General features: G+C 31.6%; 1 protein-coding gene across 1 annotated transcript in view; it reads right to left on the minus strand.

Annotated features, from left to right (window-relative positions):
- Nucleotides 1-15,129, minus strand: part of LOC123707789 — a 21,604-nt gene continuing 6,475 nt past the window's right edge. The window contains exons 3-19 of the mRNA XM_045658130.1: nt 14,456-14,578; nt 13,502-13,597; nt 13,159-13,287; nt 11,953-12,118; nt 11,272-11,450; nt 10,682-10,760; nt 9,861-9,984; nt 8,049-8,152; nt 7,386-7,520; nt 7,021-7,152; nt 6,032-6,144; nt 4,340-4,555; nt 3,523-3,658; nt 2,544-3,005; nt 1,722-1,906; nt 615-824; nt 1-539 (exon numbers count right to left, since the gene is read on the minus strand). Coding sequence (XP_045514086.1) covers nt 288-539; nt 615-824; nt 1,722-1,906; nt 2,544-3,005; nt 3,523-3,658; nt 4,340-4,555; nt 6,032-6,144; nt 7,021-7,152; nt 7,386-7,520; nt 8,049-8,152; nt 9,861-9,984; nt 10,682-10,760; nt 11,272-11,450; nt 11,953-12,118; nt 13,159-13,287; nt 13,502-13,597; nt 14,456-14,578 — 2,841 coding nt within the window. The 3' untranslated portion in view covers nt 1-287. The remainder of the gene's footprint in view (nt 540-614; nt 825-1,721; nt 1,907-2,543; nt 3,006-3,522; nt 3,659-4,339; nt 4,556-6,031; nt 6,145-7,020; nt 7,153-7,385; nt 7,521-8,048; nt 8,153-9,860; nt 9,985-10,681; nt 10,761-11,271; nt 11,451-11,952; nt 12,119-13,158; nt 13,288-13,501; nt 13,598-14,455; nt 14,579-15,129) is intronic.

Consider the following 15,129-nt stretch of genomic DNA (forward strand, 5'->3'; position numbering starts at 1 on the left):
AATTATTACATTAGTAGAATTTTTCATTATTTTATAACAATATAAGCGATAACATGGATGATTTTATATCAGCAAATACTAAGGAAAAGATTCAGAGTCCACACTCAGGGCTTACTATGTCTCCCGTTAGTCAGAAACGTTTTAGATTTTGGTATACGTTTGCGCTAAATCTTATCTAACATTGTATCCTAAACACACTAGTCTATATTTCGAGACCCGATCCCTGCAGTGATCACTTAATAAGGTGTACTCGTATATTATTTTTTTCAGTTATTGATAATTTTATTTTAAATTTTCTTTAAGATTCCCTTGACTTGTTTTATGAAAACTACATTGCTAAATAATAAATTAAATTCTCTGATAGTACAACAGTAAATATAGCCCCGCTTCGGATTTTTCCAATCTACATTTTTCAACCACTCAATTTCATTACAAATGTCGAGGCAAAACACATATTTTTCAGCTTCTTCCTTTGTCACGTTGGGAATATTTAATTGTATAAACGCTACTCCCGTACGATCTTTAAAGTTGTGTACAGCCTGTAAATTTATAACATATAAAATTATTATGATGTGATGAAAATAGGATATAACAGAGATTTGGTGTGAGATTACCTTGAACAAAAACATTGGTGCGGGTAGAATATTTTTTTGGTTGTTGATATTGGTGTAAACGACTGTATAATTGTCCTTCGTATTGAGATTTGTTTTGAGGTCTTTATTTAAATTACTAGTGTGAATCACACCATTATAAACATACACCTCAGCAGTTTTGTGTATTGTATTTGGTATCACTCGAACGCGCTTTTCTAGCTCTTTCCAATTCTGAAAATCAATAGCAATCATCAGTTATTTATTTATTCCGAAATCCTATATCTCACAAAAATAATAATAACAAACACACAAAAAATATAGCCACATGGAATAAATAATATTCACATACAAAAATGTTCAAATAACAAAACAATACAAATTATTCAATACATTTAGGTAAGTGATCTCTAATTTGGTTGTGTAGTGTAGTAGTAAAAGGGTAAGTACGAGAAGGTCTGTGATGAAACCTAAAACTACTCCTCGAGCTCTTGGATCGTATCCGATTTATTGATGAGGCTCTATTAACATTATTATTATTATAAGCTTCTGTAATTTCTCTTAAAACTAGTTGAACAATATTGTTTATGATAATATGATATGTTATAAATAAATAATAACATACAGAAGCCGAGCACAAAGCAACAAATGCCATCTAATTCGCTGGTCATGCAAATCAAAAGAGGCCGCCCTAAGCGTCGGTAACTATTGTCTCCGCAAAACTTTTGTTAATCTTTACTATTATTTTATGGAAAACAATTGTATTAAATATATAATCATTATGGTCTTCACCTCCGGGCTTTTCATTTCTCTCACCGAGCAGAGTACAGAAACTTACAAACAAACAAAAGTATAACTAAATGTACGATTTATATCCATCAAGTACCTAGCTTGACTAATCATGACATCAAATAAAGGGTAGGCCACAATCTCCTTGGCTTATTGGGAGCGCTAAAATATGGTCTCAAGTTGTTTCTTTCATTGTCGAGCCTAATATCCGTTTTAATTACGCACAAGAGCTCTTTAAACTTTTATCAATTAGAATTTGTCTCTATAAAATATAAACAAGAATATGCAGGCATCTTCCCCATTAAGGAAAGTGTTTTATCTGAAAATTAAATAAGTACTCACAGACCATTGGTGTCTCCACTCAGGTACTATATTATAACTCGAAAATGTTGTAGTAAAAGCTTGGCCAGGATATACATCTATTGCGTTTAGTAGTTGTCTACTTTTAAAGCAAAAGCCAGAATCATTGTTATCGCAGAAATACTTATTTTCGAGATAATGGAGCTTGTCGGACAGTGTAGGTGAATCTATAACATATCATTTTTATTGAGTAATGGAAAAAAATTGGTTAAACAAAAATCTGCGAAAAGGAACAAATCGAATTCGGATACAATACATAGTCACGTACTAATTTAGATTAATGATATGAAATGAAAAATCAATGGCGCTACAACGTTTTTAGGTCTGGGCCTCAGATGTCTTTATCTGTTTCATGATCATTTGTTAATCTAATAGGCAAGTAGGTGATCAGCCTTCTGTGACTGATGCACGCCATCGACATTTTGGGTTAAGTCTAGCCGGTTTTCTCACGATGTTTTCCTTCACCGTTCGAACTAATGTTAAATGCGCACAAAGAATGGAAGTCCATTGGTGCACAGCCGGGGATCGAACCTACGACCTTAGGGATGAGAGTCGCATGCTGAAGACACTAGGGCAACTCTGCTCCTGATACATATTTGAGTTTGAGTTTTATTTACCAAGATGAAAGAAAGGATTGAAGGGACATACATAAAATATAGCCCCCATTTGCATTGTTAGGATTATTTTGTTTTTAGGCATCGTTAACAATATTATTTTTTAAATATCAACATAAAAAATAAATTTTAATATAAAGCAGTAATTAACGTCATCTATTTACTTTAATTAGCTTTAATTAATAATTACCTTTAAGCGTTGGTATCTTATTGGCCTTTGCTTTGTTCAGTCTGTGTCTTACATAAACAGGTTCTAACTGGGTCATACATACCTCGTATAGATGTACCGAGATGAACCCAAAATAATAATTAATATTTTTTAAACTTCTTTTCAGTCCACAGTTTACTTCATCATTGCGTACTATTTTACTTAACCTCCCATCACAGGATAAGTTTTTAAAATCATACGAACGCTTATTAATTTTAAAAAGAGAATCTTTTAGGCAAACACCTTCCACGAATTTGTCCGATAAAATTTGCTTGTCATGGTAAAGACTTATGTTTAAACCGCAGTTAAAGCGTACCGATTTTCCACTTCGAATATAAACAGCGTCGTTTAGAGTGTTATACATTGGAGAGAGCAAGTCTCCCTTTGAATGCAAAATAAAGGGCTTTACGCCATCAAAATCACTGTCAACATTCAATACACAACCTGCGAAACACAAAAACTATTATCTGTAACATTCTTTTAATTCTGATAATTCACCGTCATCAAACTTTTTGAACGGTGAATTATCAGCGACAGTACTCGATCATTGAAGTCGTTCTTTAATCTCTATTCCTCTTTCTTCGCTACTTTATATATATACTTAGAAAAATCAATAATAAATATAATACAATAAAACATACATATATTATATTTGTATTCAATTGTGTAATTGGCCATAACCAAATGGCAGAGACAGTGAAGGAGGAATTGATAAAAGCTGAATCCATATAAAGGGGACAGTTGTCACAAGTACGATGGGATAGGTTTTTGGAGCCAATAAAATGGAGGTTTGATATAACTTTTTTCTATGTGTCCTGGTTTAAAACGTTAGGAATACAGGGGACTAAATATACCAATAACGTCGCTACATCGCGGACACGCTGCCAGTTTAGTTTATTACCATCAGTGTAATGGTATAATGGTAGCAAAAGTTAAGCTCTACACTAAACAGTACACATACCACCTTTAACGACATCAAATTGGCGTGATATCGATCCGCAATATGACGTCACTTTACAAGTGTAAAACCCGGGTTGCTTAGCAATCAACATCGGTTCGCTTACTTTCAATTTAACGTCATCTTTTGTCCAAGTAAACTGAAAATATACATTACTTTGTAAAGCATTATATAACACTGATTACGATTTGAATTAAAATGTACTTAATGTAACCTTTCTGGTGTCTTCCTTGTACCTTTAACCTTTTGTGAATCATTTTTGATTAGATTATAAGCCTTACAAAAACACACTGCAAAAAAGCAAAGACCCTCGTAGCGACGTAGTTTCTACGTTTTTTTGAATTTCAAAACTTTTCAAATTTCAAAGAACTATTACGACTATTTTCTCATTCATAATTCTGTGTCATCCGTAATTTTGTTTAAACAGTGAAACAATCGTACAACACCTTTGCTCTTCAGTCTAATTAGATAAATTACTGTAATCTACATTCACTTATTTTTACCTATTTACACTAAATACATAACTATAACGTTTAAATCGTCGAATAGGAAAAAAAGACCTTTCATTTGATATAAATATTTGTGTATGTAATATACTTTCTAGTAATAATAGGATTACCTTTTATTTTTGCTGAAAAAATAGATTTTACTTTTACAACTATGTTCCCCGGGGCAAGCAAAGAGAATAAGATAATTAACAAGTATGTAGCCTTCTGAGCCTTTTTTTCCCCATTCAATGATAATTGTATTTCCCGGAACCTAATAGTTACACCAAACATACACATTATTATTAAGACGAGCAATTACATACGACTTTTACCTTAATATCACCAAATTCAGTTACATGACAGCGTAATAGAGTATTAGCAGAAACAATTGAAGGCTCCGGCTGGATAAACTGCGGTGGTGAACAGACAGTTAAATTAACTGTATACTCCGTGATGCCAGTTAATCTAGTAACACGACAAGTATACACTCCGGAATCTTGTAAGCGTCCATAGAGTGTTAAAGTTCCATTCATAAGAAAGTGTCCGTCCTGGAATAGAATAGCCATGTATTAAAAAAAACAAAACACGATTTCATTTAAATAAGCCCCTTAAAATAAGGGGCTGTACACCGGCGCCTCATAATTACAACTGTAATCTTAGGAGGAAAGAGTAGGAAGCGACTATATCGCTCATACTATACACGTTTCTAATACCTATCTCTCTCTTTTCAGTCGGTGGCTTATGTCTGAGCGTCGTGGTCAGTAAGCAAACATCTAGAGCGGACAATCTGTTTCCACCTGTGTCTGTCCAGCGCCTCTCTTATAACAGTGTATAGTTTTGAGGACGATGAGTCTTTCGCTAGATCGGTCCATGGTTTGTGAACGGCCTGATCTTTTGCCGTTTGTGACCACGACCAGTTTCTCTAAACCTCACCTCTGCGCATCGTATTGCCTAATAACGTCTCAATTATTCTAAAAGACCGCGAGTTAACATATACTGCATTAGCTTCAAACGCAATATGTTATTATACTTATGGTGCAGCAGCTAAAGGTGAGTTTTATTATAAGGTAAAGTCCGACAGTACACAGGGGGACACAAACGTCAACTGATTGACCAATCACGCGATCGACACGTCACTCAGTGATACCTAAAAATCACTTCATCGCAGGCAAGAACATTTGTTCAAGATGTTTGCCGGTATCTCTATCTCGGACACACGAACATAGTGTAAAAACATTATAGAACACTAAGGCTTTTAAGAAACATTACCTTTGTGAGCTTTAACTAACTAGTATTGTAGAAAATTCAGTCACCATAATATTACTTATAAGTCATAATTATTGTATAGGCTAGATTTTAAATCAGGTAAAGTCACAAAAGTAAGTGTGTGTGTTAATATTTAATAAAAAACAAATGCGACATTAACCCTTTTTAGTAGTAAATTACCCAAAAAATCTTCCTTTAAGTTTTTACTAAAACATAACATTAACATTTAAATAATTGATTAGTTTTATTAATAATATACCTTTTTTAATTGAAAGTTATGGACTGAAACAGCATTATTCTTTAAATGATTGTTACTAAAAATATAGATATCGTAAGTTGTTTTATGCTTACAATTAAAACATTTTATGTAATCATTATTATTTCCGAATTTAGCAAGAAATTGCACATTAAAAAGTTTACTGATTCACAACATTTAAAATTTTTCAAAGAAAGACATTTTGTCGATCCGATAAACGATCATTTGTTATGCTATTTATTTTAAGTGTTTTTTTTGCGTAGTCCCTTAAATTACTTTTTTAATCTTATTTTTTTAAGTCAAATAAATGCTCAAATAACAATTGTAACCAACTTTCTTAGTAATTGAAATAAAAATATAAAAAAGTTAACTTATGAAATTTTGATGGCCTTTTTTTAAGTGGTCTTAAGACCACTTATGCCTTTGTCTTCTTAAGGTACGAATTTGAAATTGACGCAGCCGTTTAATACTATATATAAGATACTAATGAGTACAAACTTACTCGATACCATCTCAGGGTTTCGTCTTCTGAATGCGGTATGTTACAGTCGATATTACTTTTTTTATCCTTAATAATAACTAAAGTCTTGCGTATCTGTAATTGTGAAGGTCCTCCTAAAAAATTTATACTTCAGAGAACAAAGAATTTTAAAAAAATCAAATAAATTGACAGAATAGTATTTCAAATATACAAATCAAAAATGTATATAATATAATGGGTAATATAGCGAAGGTACAGTGAGTAATTTAATGCTGTGCCAGGGCCAGTTACAACCACAACAGACACACATTACACACTTAAAATGTACCTTATTCCTTAAAAAAACGTTCCTTCTGATTTGATTATTATTATTATTTTTGTTACTAATAAATGTAATGTTTATGTTTAATTTATTTATACGTCCTAAAACAAACTGTATTCATAAAATATACAAGAAAATATGACTTCACAAATTTTATACACATACATACATATATTAGAACTTAAAAATTTCAAACTAGCAAGGAAAACATTGAATAAGCAACCTCAAAATAAAAAATAACTAAAATTAATAGAAAGATAAACTTCATTATGAGATATAAAACTACTGTAAGGAAGGAAGATTGTTGTAAAATAAATATTTTAATTAATGTTAGTAATTGAGTTGTAAGAGCGAGCCTCGTCACAGGACCATTAAAGGTAGTAGATAAGCGAACCGTATAGAAGAGTTTTAATTCAAGTAACTCTGGGATTAAGAAGGAAAATCTATCAAGAATGAATGCCAAATCCTTAATACAAACAACAATTAGCTATCCAATTCTTCTGTGCCGCAATTAAAAATGTATAATTAATCTATTGCACTAAGCATTCGTTTTTGATTGGCATGTTTACTAAGGTGTATTAACCCCGAGTGGACCCGAAAAATAGGTCCTTGTGACTATGAACTATGAACATATCAAAAACCTGGAGCCGAAAACGAAACGAGCGCTCGTATTTTGTTTTATAATTACCTTGTACAGTAATAACAAAGTTTTCCCACGCTGAACCAAGGGAGTTTTGTGCCTTACATGTGTAACTACCAGCCGAATCGGCTGTTATATTATGTATAACCAAAGAATTATTTACAGTTGTACACTTGGTACCTGAAATTATATCAATAAAATGTTAACATTACCGTATGTGTATTTTTTTCTCTATATGTTAACAAGTATACAGAAAAATATAATTTGCAATACCATATAAATGTACATTTAGAAATCGAATTGGAAATTTTATTGCAATTTTTGTTACGTTATATAATTTTTTTTTTTAAATATTATTATTTTGGCTTACATAGTACATAAGGAGTAATCAATTTTTAGCCATACTACCGTACATTCTTTAGTTCCATTAATCGACCAAGTTACTTTGGGTTCAGGACTGCCAGTGGCAAGACATGGGATCACTACAACTGGATCACCGATCACTGCGATTATCAATCTTTTGCTAACTCTGCTAATAGTGGGCGGCACTAAGAAAGAGAAAGGAAAATAGTATAGTCAAGACCCTAGAGACATTTTTGGATTGTGGTTCAAGCTCAATGTCGAATCAGTATAATTTACTTCATACTTTAATGTAAGGAAAACGGGCAGGATGCTCACCGAATATTAAGTGATAAGGTCATAAGGCTAGCAAGTGCATAGCGTCCTTTTAAGAATTGCTACGCTCTTTTCTTAAAAAGACAGGTTTCTTCACCCTAAGTGGAATTGATTTGAGGAAATGGTTATATTATTTTTATCAAAAGCTGCAAAAGTAAATAACAAATTTAAGCTTTGTAAGTTTAGGTAATTGCTTATAAAAAGGAAGATAATAGAAAAAACATCTTTAATATCTACACTTACTATTACAGATACCGGCAAACTTCTTGAGCATTAAACAAGGGAGTGGGGGAAAGTTTGCTCATCGTTCACAGCGCGGGACACAAACGTGAACTGATTTACCAATCACGCGATCGACACGTAACTCTCCCGCCGCACAGGCAAGGACATTTGTCACTTACCTTGCACTTGTACTTTATACGACGTAATGATTTTACTATTCCTTTTACACAGATATAAGCCAGCATCTTCGAGTGCAGCCCGCTTTATTTCGAAATGATGTATTCTGAAGGTTGATATAGGTTTAAAGGTGTTGCTGTAATTTGCTAAAGATCAGGCTATTCAAAGTTTACATCTTAAAATAATGTTAGTTGAACTTTTTCATACGATTGTCCCAGCAATATTTATCAAAATTAATTTATTTCTTTAACGTAATTTTTGAAGTGAAACTTCTTTAGGCGCATGAGGCTAACCATTTTTACGGATGAAACGCAATACTAATAAGTACCAGTAATATACAGCGTTTTTTTCGAAGAAAACGGAGAGAGCGATTGAGAGAGTTTGAGAAAGGACGAACGTAGCAAGCAAATAGCCATGGAGCGAGAGAAGAACGACAATAGTTGCTATTTTTACAAGATGTCAAAGTCAAAGTCAAAAATCATTTATTCATATAGGTAACACAATATACACTTATGAACGCCAATTAAAAAGAAATATTCATTAAATGCTTCTAATTTGTTCTCAAATCAAGGGCGCAGAACGGAAGAGAAGAACTAGAAATAAACTCTCCACCTCTTTTTTTTTGTATGACACAACGTTTGTTAGGAGCTGCAACCATCACACCATGTTCCACATGCCATCAGCAAGAGGCATAGTAAAATAGGAGCACGCACTTACATTCTCGTGGGAATAACACCCAAATACATATTCAAAGATAGAAAAGAAAGATATTTGTTGAATCACGAACTTATATTGCATATTTTACTTATCATAATGCTTTAGTCACAACAATACCAATAGAAATCGCATCGAATAATGTAAATATCGAAGATATAAATTTAAAAAAAAATTAATAATATGTATTAATTTTCGGCACTTTTAATATTTTAATGACAATTAAATTAATTAATTTCCTAACATACCTTCCTTTTTCCGTCCCTCTCAATCTCGGAAATCTAAAGTTTTAGATTTGTATAAATATGAACAAGACTTAAAAATTAGTTTGCCAAAGAAATTCCACTTCTGACATGTGTACTTAGTATGCTCACACTTTTTTAAAATTAACTAGCGGTGTAACGGATATTTGATTCCGCACCTGTCAGAACTTAGTTCACAGATTCAGTTTATGACTCACATCGTCAACAGCTAACATATGAAAATGGCTACACATTTGGTTTCACATTTTGATTTTTTGTATATTTTTCTTTTTGTATCTGTGTATGATGTTATAATAATAGTATCTTTGTTTTTAAACAAAAATTAGAAATTATTAATGTAAGCCCTATGACAGTAATAGAAACTCTTTAACTTGCTTTGTATAATGTTATTTTAAGGTATATTATTCTGAACTGAGACTGCACGTTATATTGTACGTCATATATTTGTTTAATTTATGTCACTTGATCTGTATTGTTTACAACAAAATGTGTGCGGGTACCAGTGTACAAACGTAAGAAGAGAAACTTCTTTATGACCTTATTTTTAGAAAAACGATCAACTATATGCAAATTTACAGAAATTGGTTAAATAAAGTTAAATAAAATAAAGTTTAAATGAAATAATTGTATTATTTGCATTCTTGTCTATGATAATAAAAACCTCTTGTTTGACTTTATGTTATTTAACTTTATTTAAGCAATTTTTTAAAAGTAGGGGATGCCGGTTTCCTCATGTTATTTTCATTCGCCATACAATTGTTAATTCGAACGCATGACCTCAGCGATGAGAGGCACACGTAAGTATTTATGGTATTTATAAACATATGTATAACATACCCGGTATTTAGACACAGTGGTATAGTCTGACTGGAAGAAAAGAAAATCCATTCACCAGCTAATCCCGAACATTCCAAGGTCAAATGATCTCCAATTGTTATATTCACTGTGGTTTTTACCGAATCTGTATAATTTTGCACATATTAAAATAAATAAATCAGTGGCTCTATAACCCTTTTAAAACTGTTTCTGTTTCATGATAATTTGTCAATAGCCTGACACAGTATGTCAACTTTTTGGATCTAAGGCAATTTGGATTCCTTACGATGTTTTCCTTCACCGTTCAAGCGAGAAAGAAATCGCATGGGTGTACAGCCGAGAATCAAAACTACGACCTCAGGGATAAGATTTGCACGCTGAAACCACTAGGCCAATACTGTTTTTTTTTATTTTATTTCTCAAATATTAGGTTTAGGTTGGAGTAAGATACTCCAACTTAAAAAAAATAACCTTAAACTTTATCGATACAAATATCATTAATAAAAAAAATTAATTCAAATAAATGTTTTCAATTCAAATAGAAAGACAGAAACATGAAAAGAGGCCATTTTTAAAATATAACATTTAAAACCCAATAAGCTCGTATTATTGAGTTTACGTTTTTATTGCTAATAAGTTAATAGTAGGCGCTTTAAAATATTAGTGTACCTTCAGGAAGCAGTCGTATGAACGAATAACTCTATTAACGTAACGCTTATTTATCATTCTATTTAGAGTTTTTAGTTGAGTAGCCAGTATCTTTTTAGTTACAACAATTTTAAAAACAATTACTTTAAATTTATAATATTAAACAATACATTTAGATTATGTAATTTTCTTACCGTTCTCATCAAACGGTGAAATTAATCGCGGGTAGATGCTCGTAAAAGTTTCATCTGAGTCGTCAATGACACCGTTAATCTAAAAGTTATATAAATAGATTATTTGTTTCGTAATCCTCAAGTTAATATAAATATATAACAAAAAAAAATTACACTAAAAATATATCCGAAGGTGGAATACATAATAATTACAAAAAGGTGTAAATATTTACAAAAGGAAAAATTCAATGCATTTAACTAAGTAATATCCGGCAGTACACAATACAGATTGTGTGAAAGTGTGGAGACATGATGAACAATAGTTAACATACAAGTTTAGTTAAGGTTGGGTACTGTGACTTTGACTGTGTATTTATCATCAACAAGGCAATAACTAAAACTGGATCCAAGTCAGCTTTAAGTTGCCGTCACAGACTCCACTGATTTTTGGCCGCTCTTTCAGATTTCAGAGAAACTCGTTTTATTCATTCAGGGTTTTGTTTAATATCGTTCTTTGAATAAACAAAGACTTACGGGAATTAATCTGCACCTCAACTAATCTAGAATATCCAATTTAGACTAATTTTAAGGATACCTTATTGTATACTCACCCTTATTCCAATTAGATCTTTTGTAAATAATATCGGTTCGCCTGATGCGTAGAAATTGTTGTACAGCTTATGTATTTTGAGTGATTGAGACCAATTCTTGTAATTATATACTTCGGCCGATAATATATCGATATTTTCATTGTATTTATTAACTTCAATTGATAAATACGAGCTGATGTCTGTAAGATAATATGTTGTACATCTCCATAAAGTTATATTTTAATGCTGGTTAAGGTTTCCTTAAGAGTTTAACTTCCGAAAATACATATTTTTTTAATTACACTTAAAAGTTAAGTTGACAAGATATATCTACACCGCCGATCATTAAATAAAAAAACCAAAAACAGTTATTCTATCCCAACTAAACCCAGCATTCAAAGTCAAAGTCAAATCATTTATTTCAATTAGGCCTATTAAAAAAGCACTTTTGAAAGTTAAACTTATTTAAAAAAATGACTCTTGTTGCCCCAATGTAAGGTTCCAAAAGGTAGTCATATGAAAATAGGAAACTCCAGACTTCATAGATTACCATCTAAATATACACAAAACATATTGTACAGTAAATATTGTTAAAATTCCTAACAAAACATACATTACGAAAATTTATACAATATTGGAAAACGGCTAATTTCCGATTCGACAATTAGTTATTTTTAAGTTCACATTTATTATTCGACCTACATGTTAGTGGAGAAGCAAATGGTTTGCTTCTAGATGACGGTGGCTCGGCATACACCCCAGGTGTGAATCTCAGTCTTGAAGTAGCTCTGATTATAACTTGGCATCTCCCTTCACACGTGACATAAGCGAAATTTAAACCAGTATTAGCATTAAAAGCTCCTGTGTCCTGAAATGTTTAAATCGACTTATACCATTGTACCATATATAATGCATTGCATTTTATGGATAATATAGTATATAGAATGAGAATAAACCATTTACGTAAGCATAATTAAAATTCACTGGTCCCATTCATTCATGGAAAGGCTAGAAATTACCTATTATACTTTATTTATGGCCATGGGTTCAGTCAGCAAGTGTTGATTATACCATGAAATGGCGAAAGTATACTACGTGAAATATCTGTTGCATATTAGTATGAAAATATTGATATTTTATTTTCAGTATTAACGGATATGGACACGGACACAGCAAGATATTTAGAGAAAAAGACTCGTTAAAAGATTTTAGAAATTATTGGTCCAAATTCTATGTTTAGCGTGTAAATTATGTGAGTGCCGTCAATACCATACTGTTCGCGAAGGAATTTAGGTTTCAATTTCTTGTCTTTGGTTAACGTAGCTTTTACACATTGAAAGAAAACAATTTTTTAACCGGATTAAAGCTATTTGTATTATTATAAACTTATAATTATTTACATAATTTTAAATTTTACCGACGTTTCGCGTGCTTTACAGCGTGCGTGTGTCACGGTGACTACGGTGACGGTGGAAAATTTAAAATTATGTTAATAATTATATGTTTATAATAATACAAATAGCTTTAATCCGGTTAAAAATTGTTTTCTTTTAAATTTTTTACTCCCCTGTAAGTTCGTTGTGGATAAAAAAAGATTGTATAAACACAGTACATTTAAAATACCTTAAATTTGAACCAGAAGTTTGAGAATTATAACTCGTCAAAGTAACCTAAGCTCCAAACAGATATCAAAGTTTTTTTAACATAAATAGAAGAAGACTTGGTATTGCATGCATCTCACAATCATTTACGAAGTTTTGATGGCATAACTCATTGACTTTACATATTAAAAATTAATGTTTACATTCATATAGATTTGTATATTAAATATTATTTCAAAACAACGTGAATAATATCGAAATGTATTTTGACATTTTACAAGATTTTTTGTGAATATCAAAAACTCACCACAGATTGAGACAAAGGTATGTGCGTATATTTTATAGACTCATTCCTATAATTTGTTAATGATAACAATTCAGCTCTACCTCCGATTAAAATTATACTGTACTCTTCTGATTGCTTATCCACTGTAAACTTTAAAAAACAATTAAAACTCGACACTTAATAAGTCTCATCCCTGGGGCAGATTTCGTGTAGCTTATGGTTAATATTTGCAAGAAACAAGTTGACATACACAAGCAAGAAAAGAAAAGAACATGAAATAACTTCTATTGTTGTGGTGCCGAAACAGCTAGCTTGCCACGTAATTTTATAAGCAATACCGATTAATTGTAGAATAAATAGTCACCCCAATCACGGATATTGGCTCATAGTTCGCATGAAATACTTTTATATCCACCAGAATCCTTTTATGTATTAATTCATCACATATGTACCGAAGCACCTGTGAATAATTGTACATATATATTATTTTTAATGCTTTTATAAGTATCTGTAACATCAGCTTTCAATAAAACTCGTGATTGATTTTTGTTCGTGTATCGTTTTAGTTTCAAATATGACCACGAATATATTAAAATATTTACAAAAAAGTCAACTTTTATTCAGTATATAAGTAGTTAAGGAGTTTACAAATATTCATATAAGTCTAGTTAAAATACAAATTAAAATTTGTGTAGGTTTAAAAGTAACATTTGAACGTAATAATATCTATAAATTTATATTTACTGCCAGTTCTTAAATGAAGAATGATGAACTTAATCATTCCCCCATTTCTTTATGTAATTCTCGTTCTTTGGGCAGTTCTTGGAAATGTAATATTATCATTAATATTTGACGACGACGTAGTAAATAAACGTTTATTTAGAATAGGAAGGCTCACATGATGTTAAGCTCTTAAACGAATTCACACTTAGATAATACACAAGTATTCTTACATATAGGTACACGTATATACTGTATACGATATATACTAAACGATACTATTTATTGTAAAGCATTAGGTTCAATTCCTTGCTGTGCACCAATGAAGTTTCATTATATGTGTGCATTTAACATTCTCTCGAACAGTGAAGAAAAACATCGTGACGAAACCGGCTTGCCTTAGACCCAAAAAGTCGACGGCGTCAAAGGAGGCTAAACACATACTATTAGATTGACTGTTTATGAAACATACAGAAATCTGAAGCCCAAATCTAAAGAGGTTGTAGCGCCACTGATTTATTTATTTTATTTATTATAATACTTTAGCAATAGTAAAGACTAGTAACTGTATATTTATTACGTAGATTTTTATACTCACTGAATAATTAAGGTCGTTTATCGGAAGATATACACCACCTGTCGCGTTGGTTAGTGTTGAACTAATTTCATAGTGCGGACTGACTTCATCAGTCATCGGACTCTCGATAGTGAAAAATGAGACCTTAAATACAAACGATTATTTTATAACTGTGTCGAAGTCAAAGTCAAAAATCATTTATTCATATAGGTAACACAATGTACACTTGTGAACATCAGAAAAAGGAATATACATTAAATGCTTCTAATTTTACATTACTGCCAGTTATCAAATCAAGGGTGTAGAACGGAAGAGAAGAACTGGCAATAAACTCTCCCCCACACTTTTAAAAAGCCAAGTTTTTGTTTTATATAACGTTTGTAAGGAGCTGCAACCATTACACCATGTTCCACATGACATCTTAAGTAATTATAATAGAATAAATTAAAAACAAAGATTTGCCCTCTATCAGTAGGAGGCATAGTGAATTAGGGAACGCAATTATATTCTCCTGGGAACAACACGCAAATACGTAGTCGAACTAACTAATATCACCGCATACACTAATTCAAGATCAGTCACCAGTGTTAGCACGGCTTCAAATAAAATATGAAATATCAAGAGAACTTTGTGGTACATTTAAGTAATGTATAGTCTTAATTATATTTTTAATGATCATACTAGTGATCCCTTTT

Source organism: Pieris brassicae, chromosome 1, assembly GCF_905147105.1.
Source record: "Pieris brassicae chromosome 1, ilPieBrab1.1, whole genome shotgun sequence".
Taxonomy (NCBI): Eukaryota; Metazoa; Arthropoda; class Insecta; order Lepidoptera; family Pieridae; genus Pieris; species Pieris brassicae.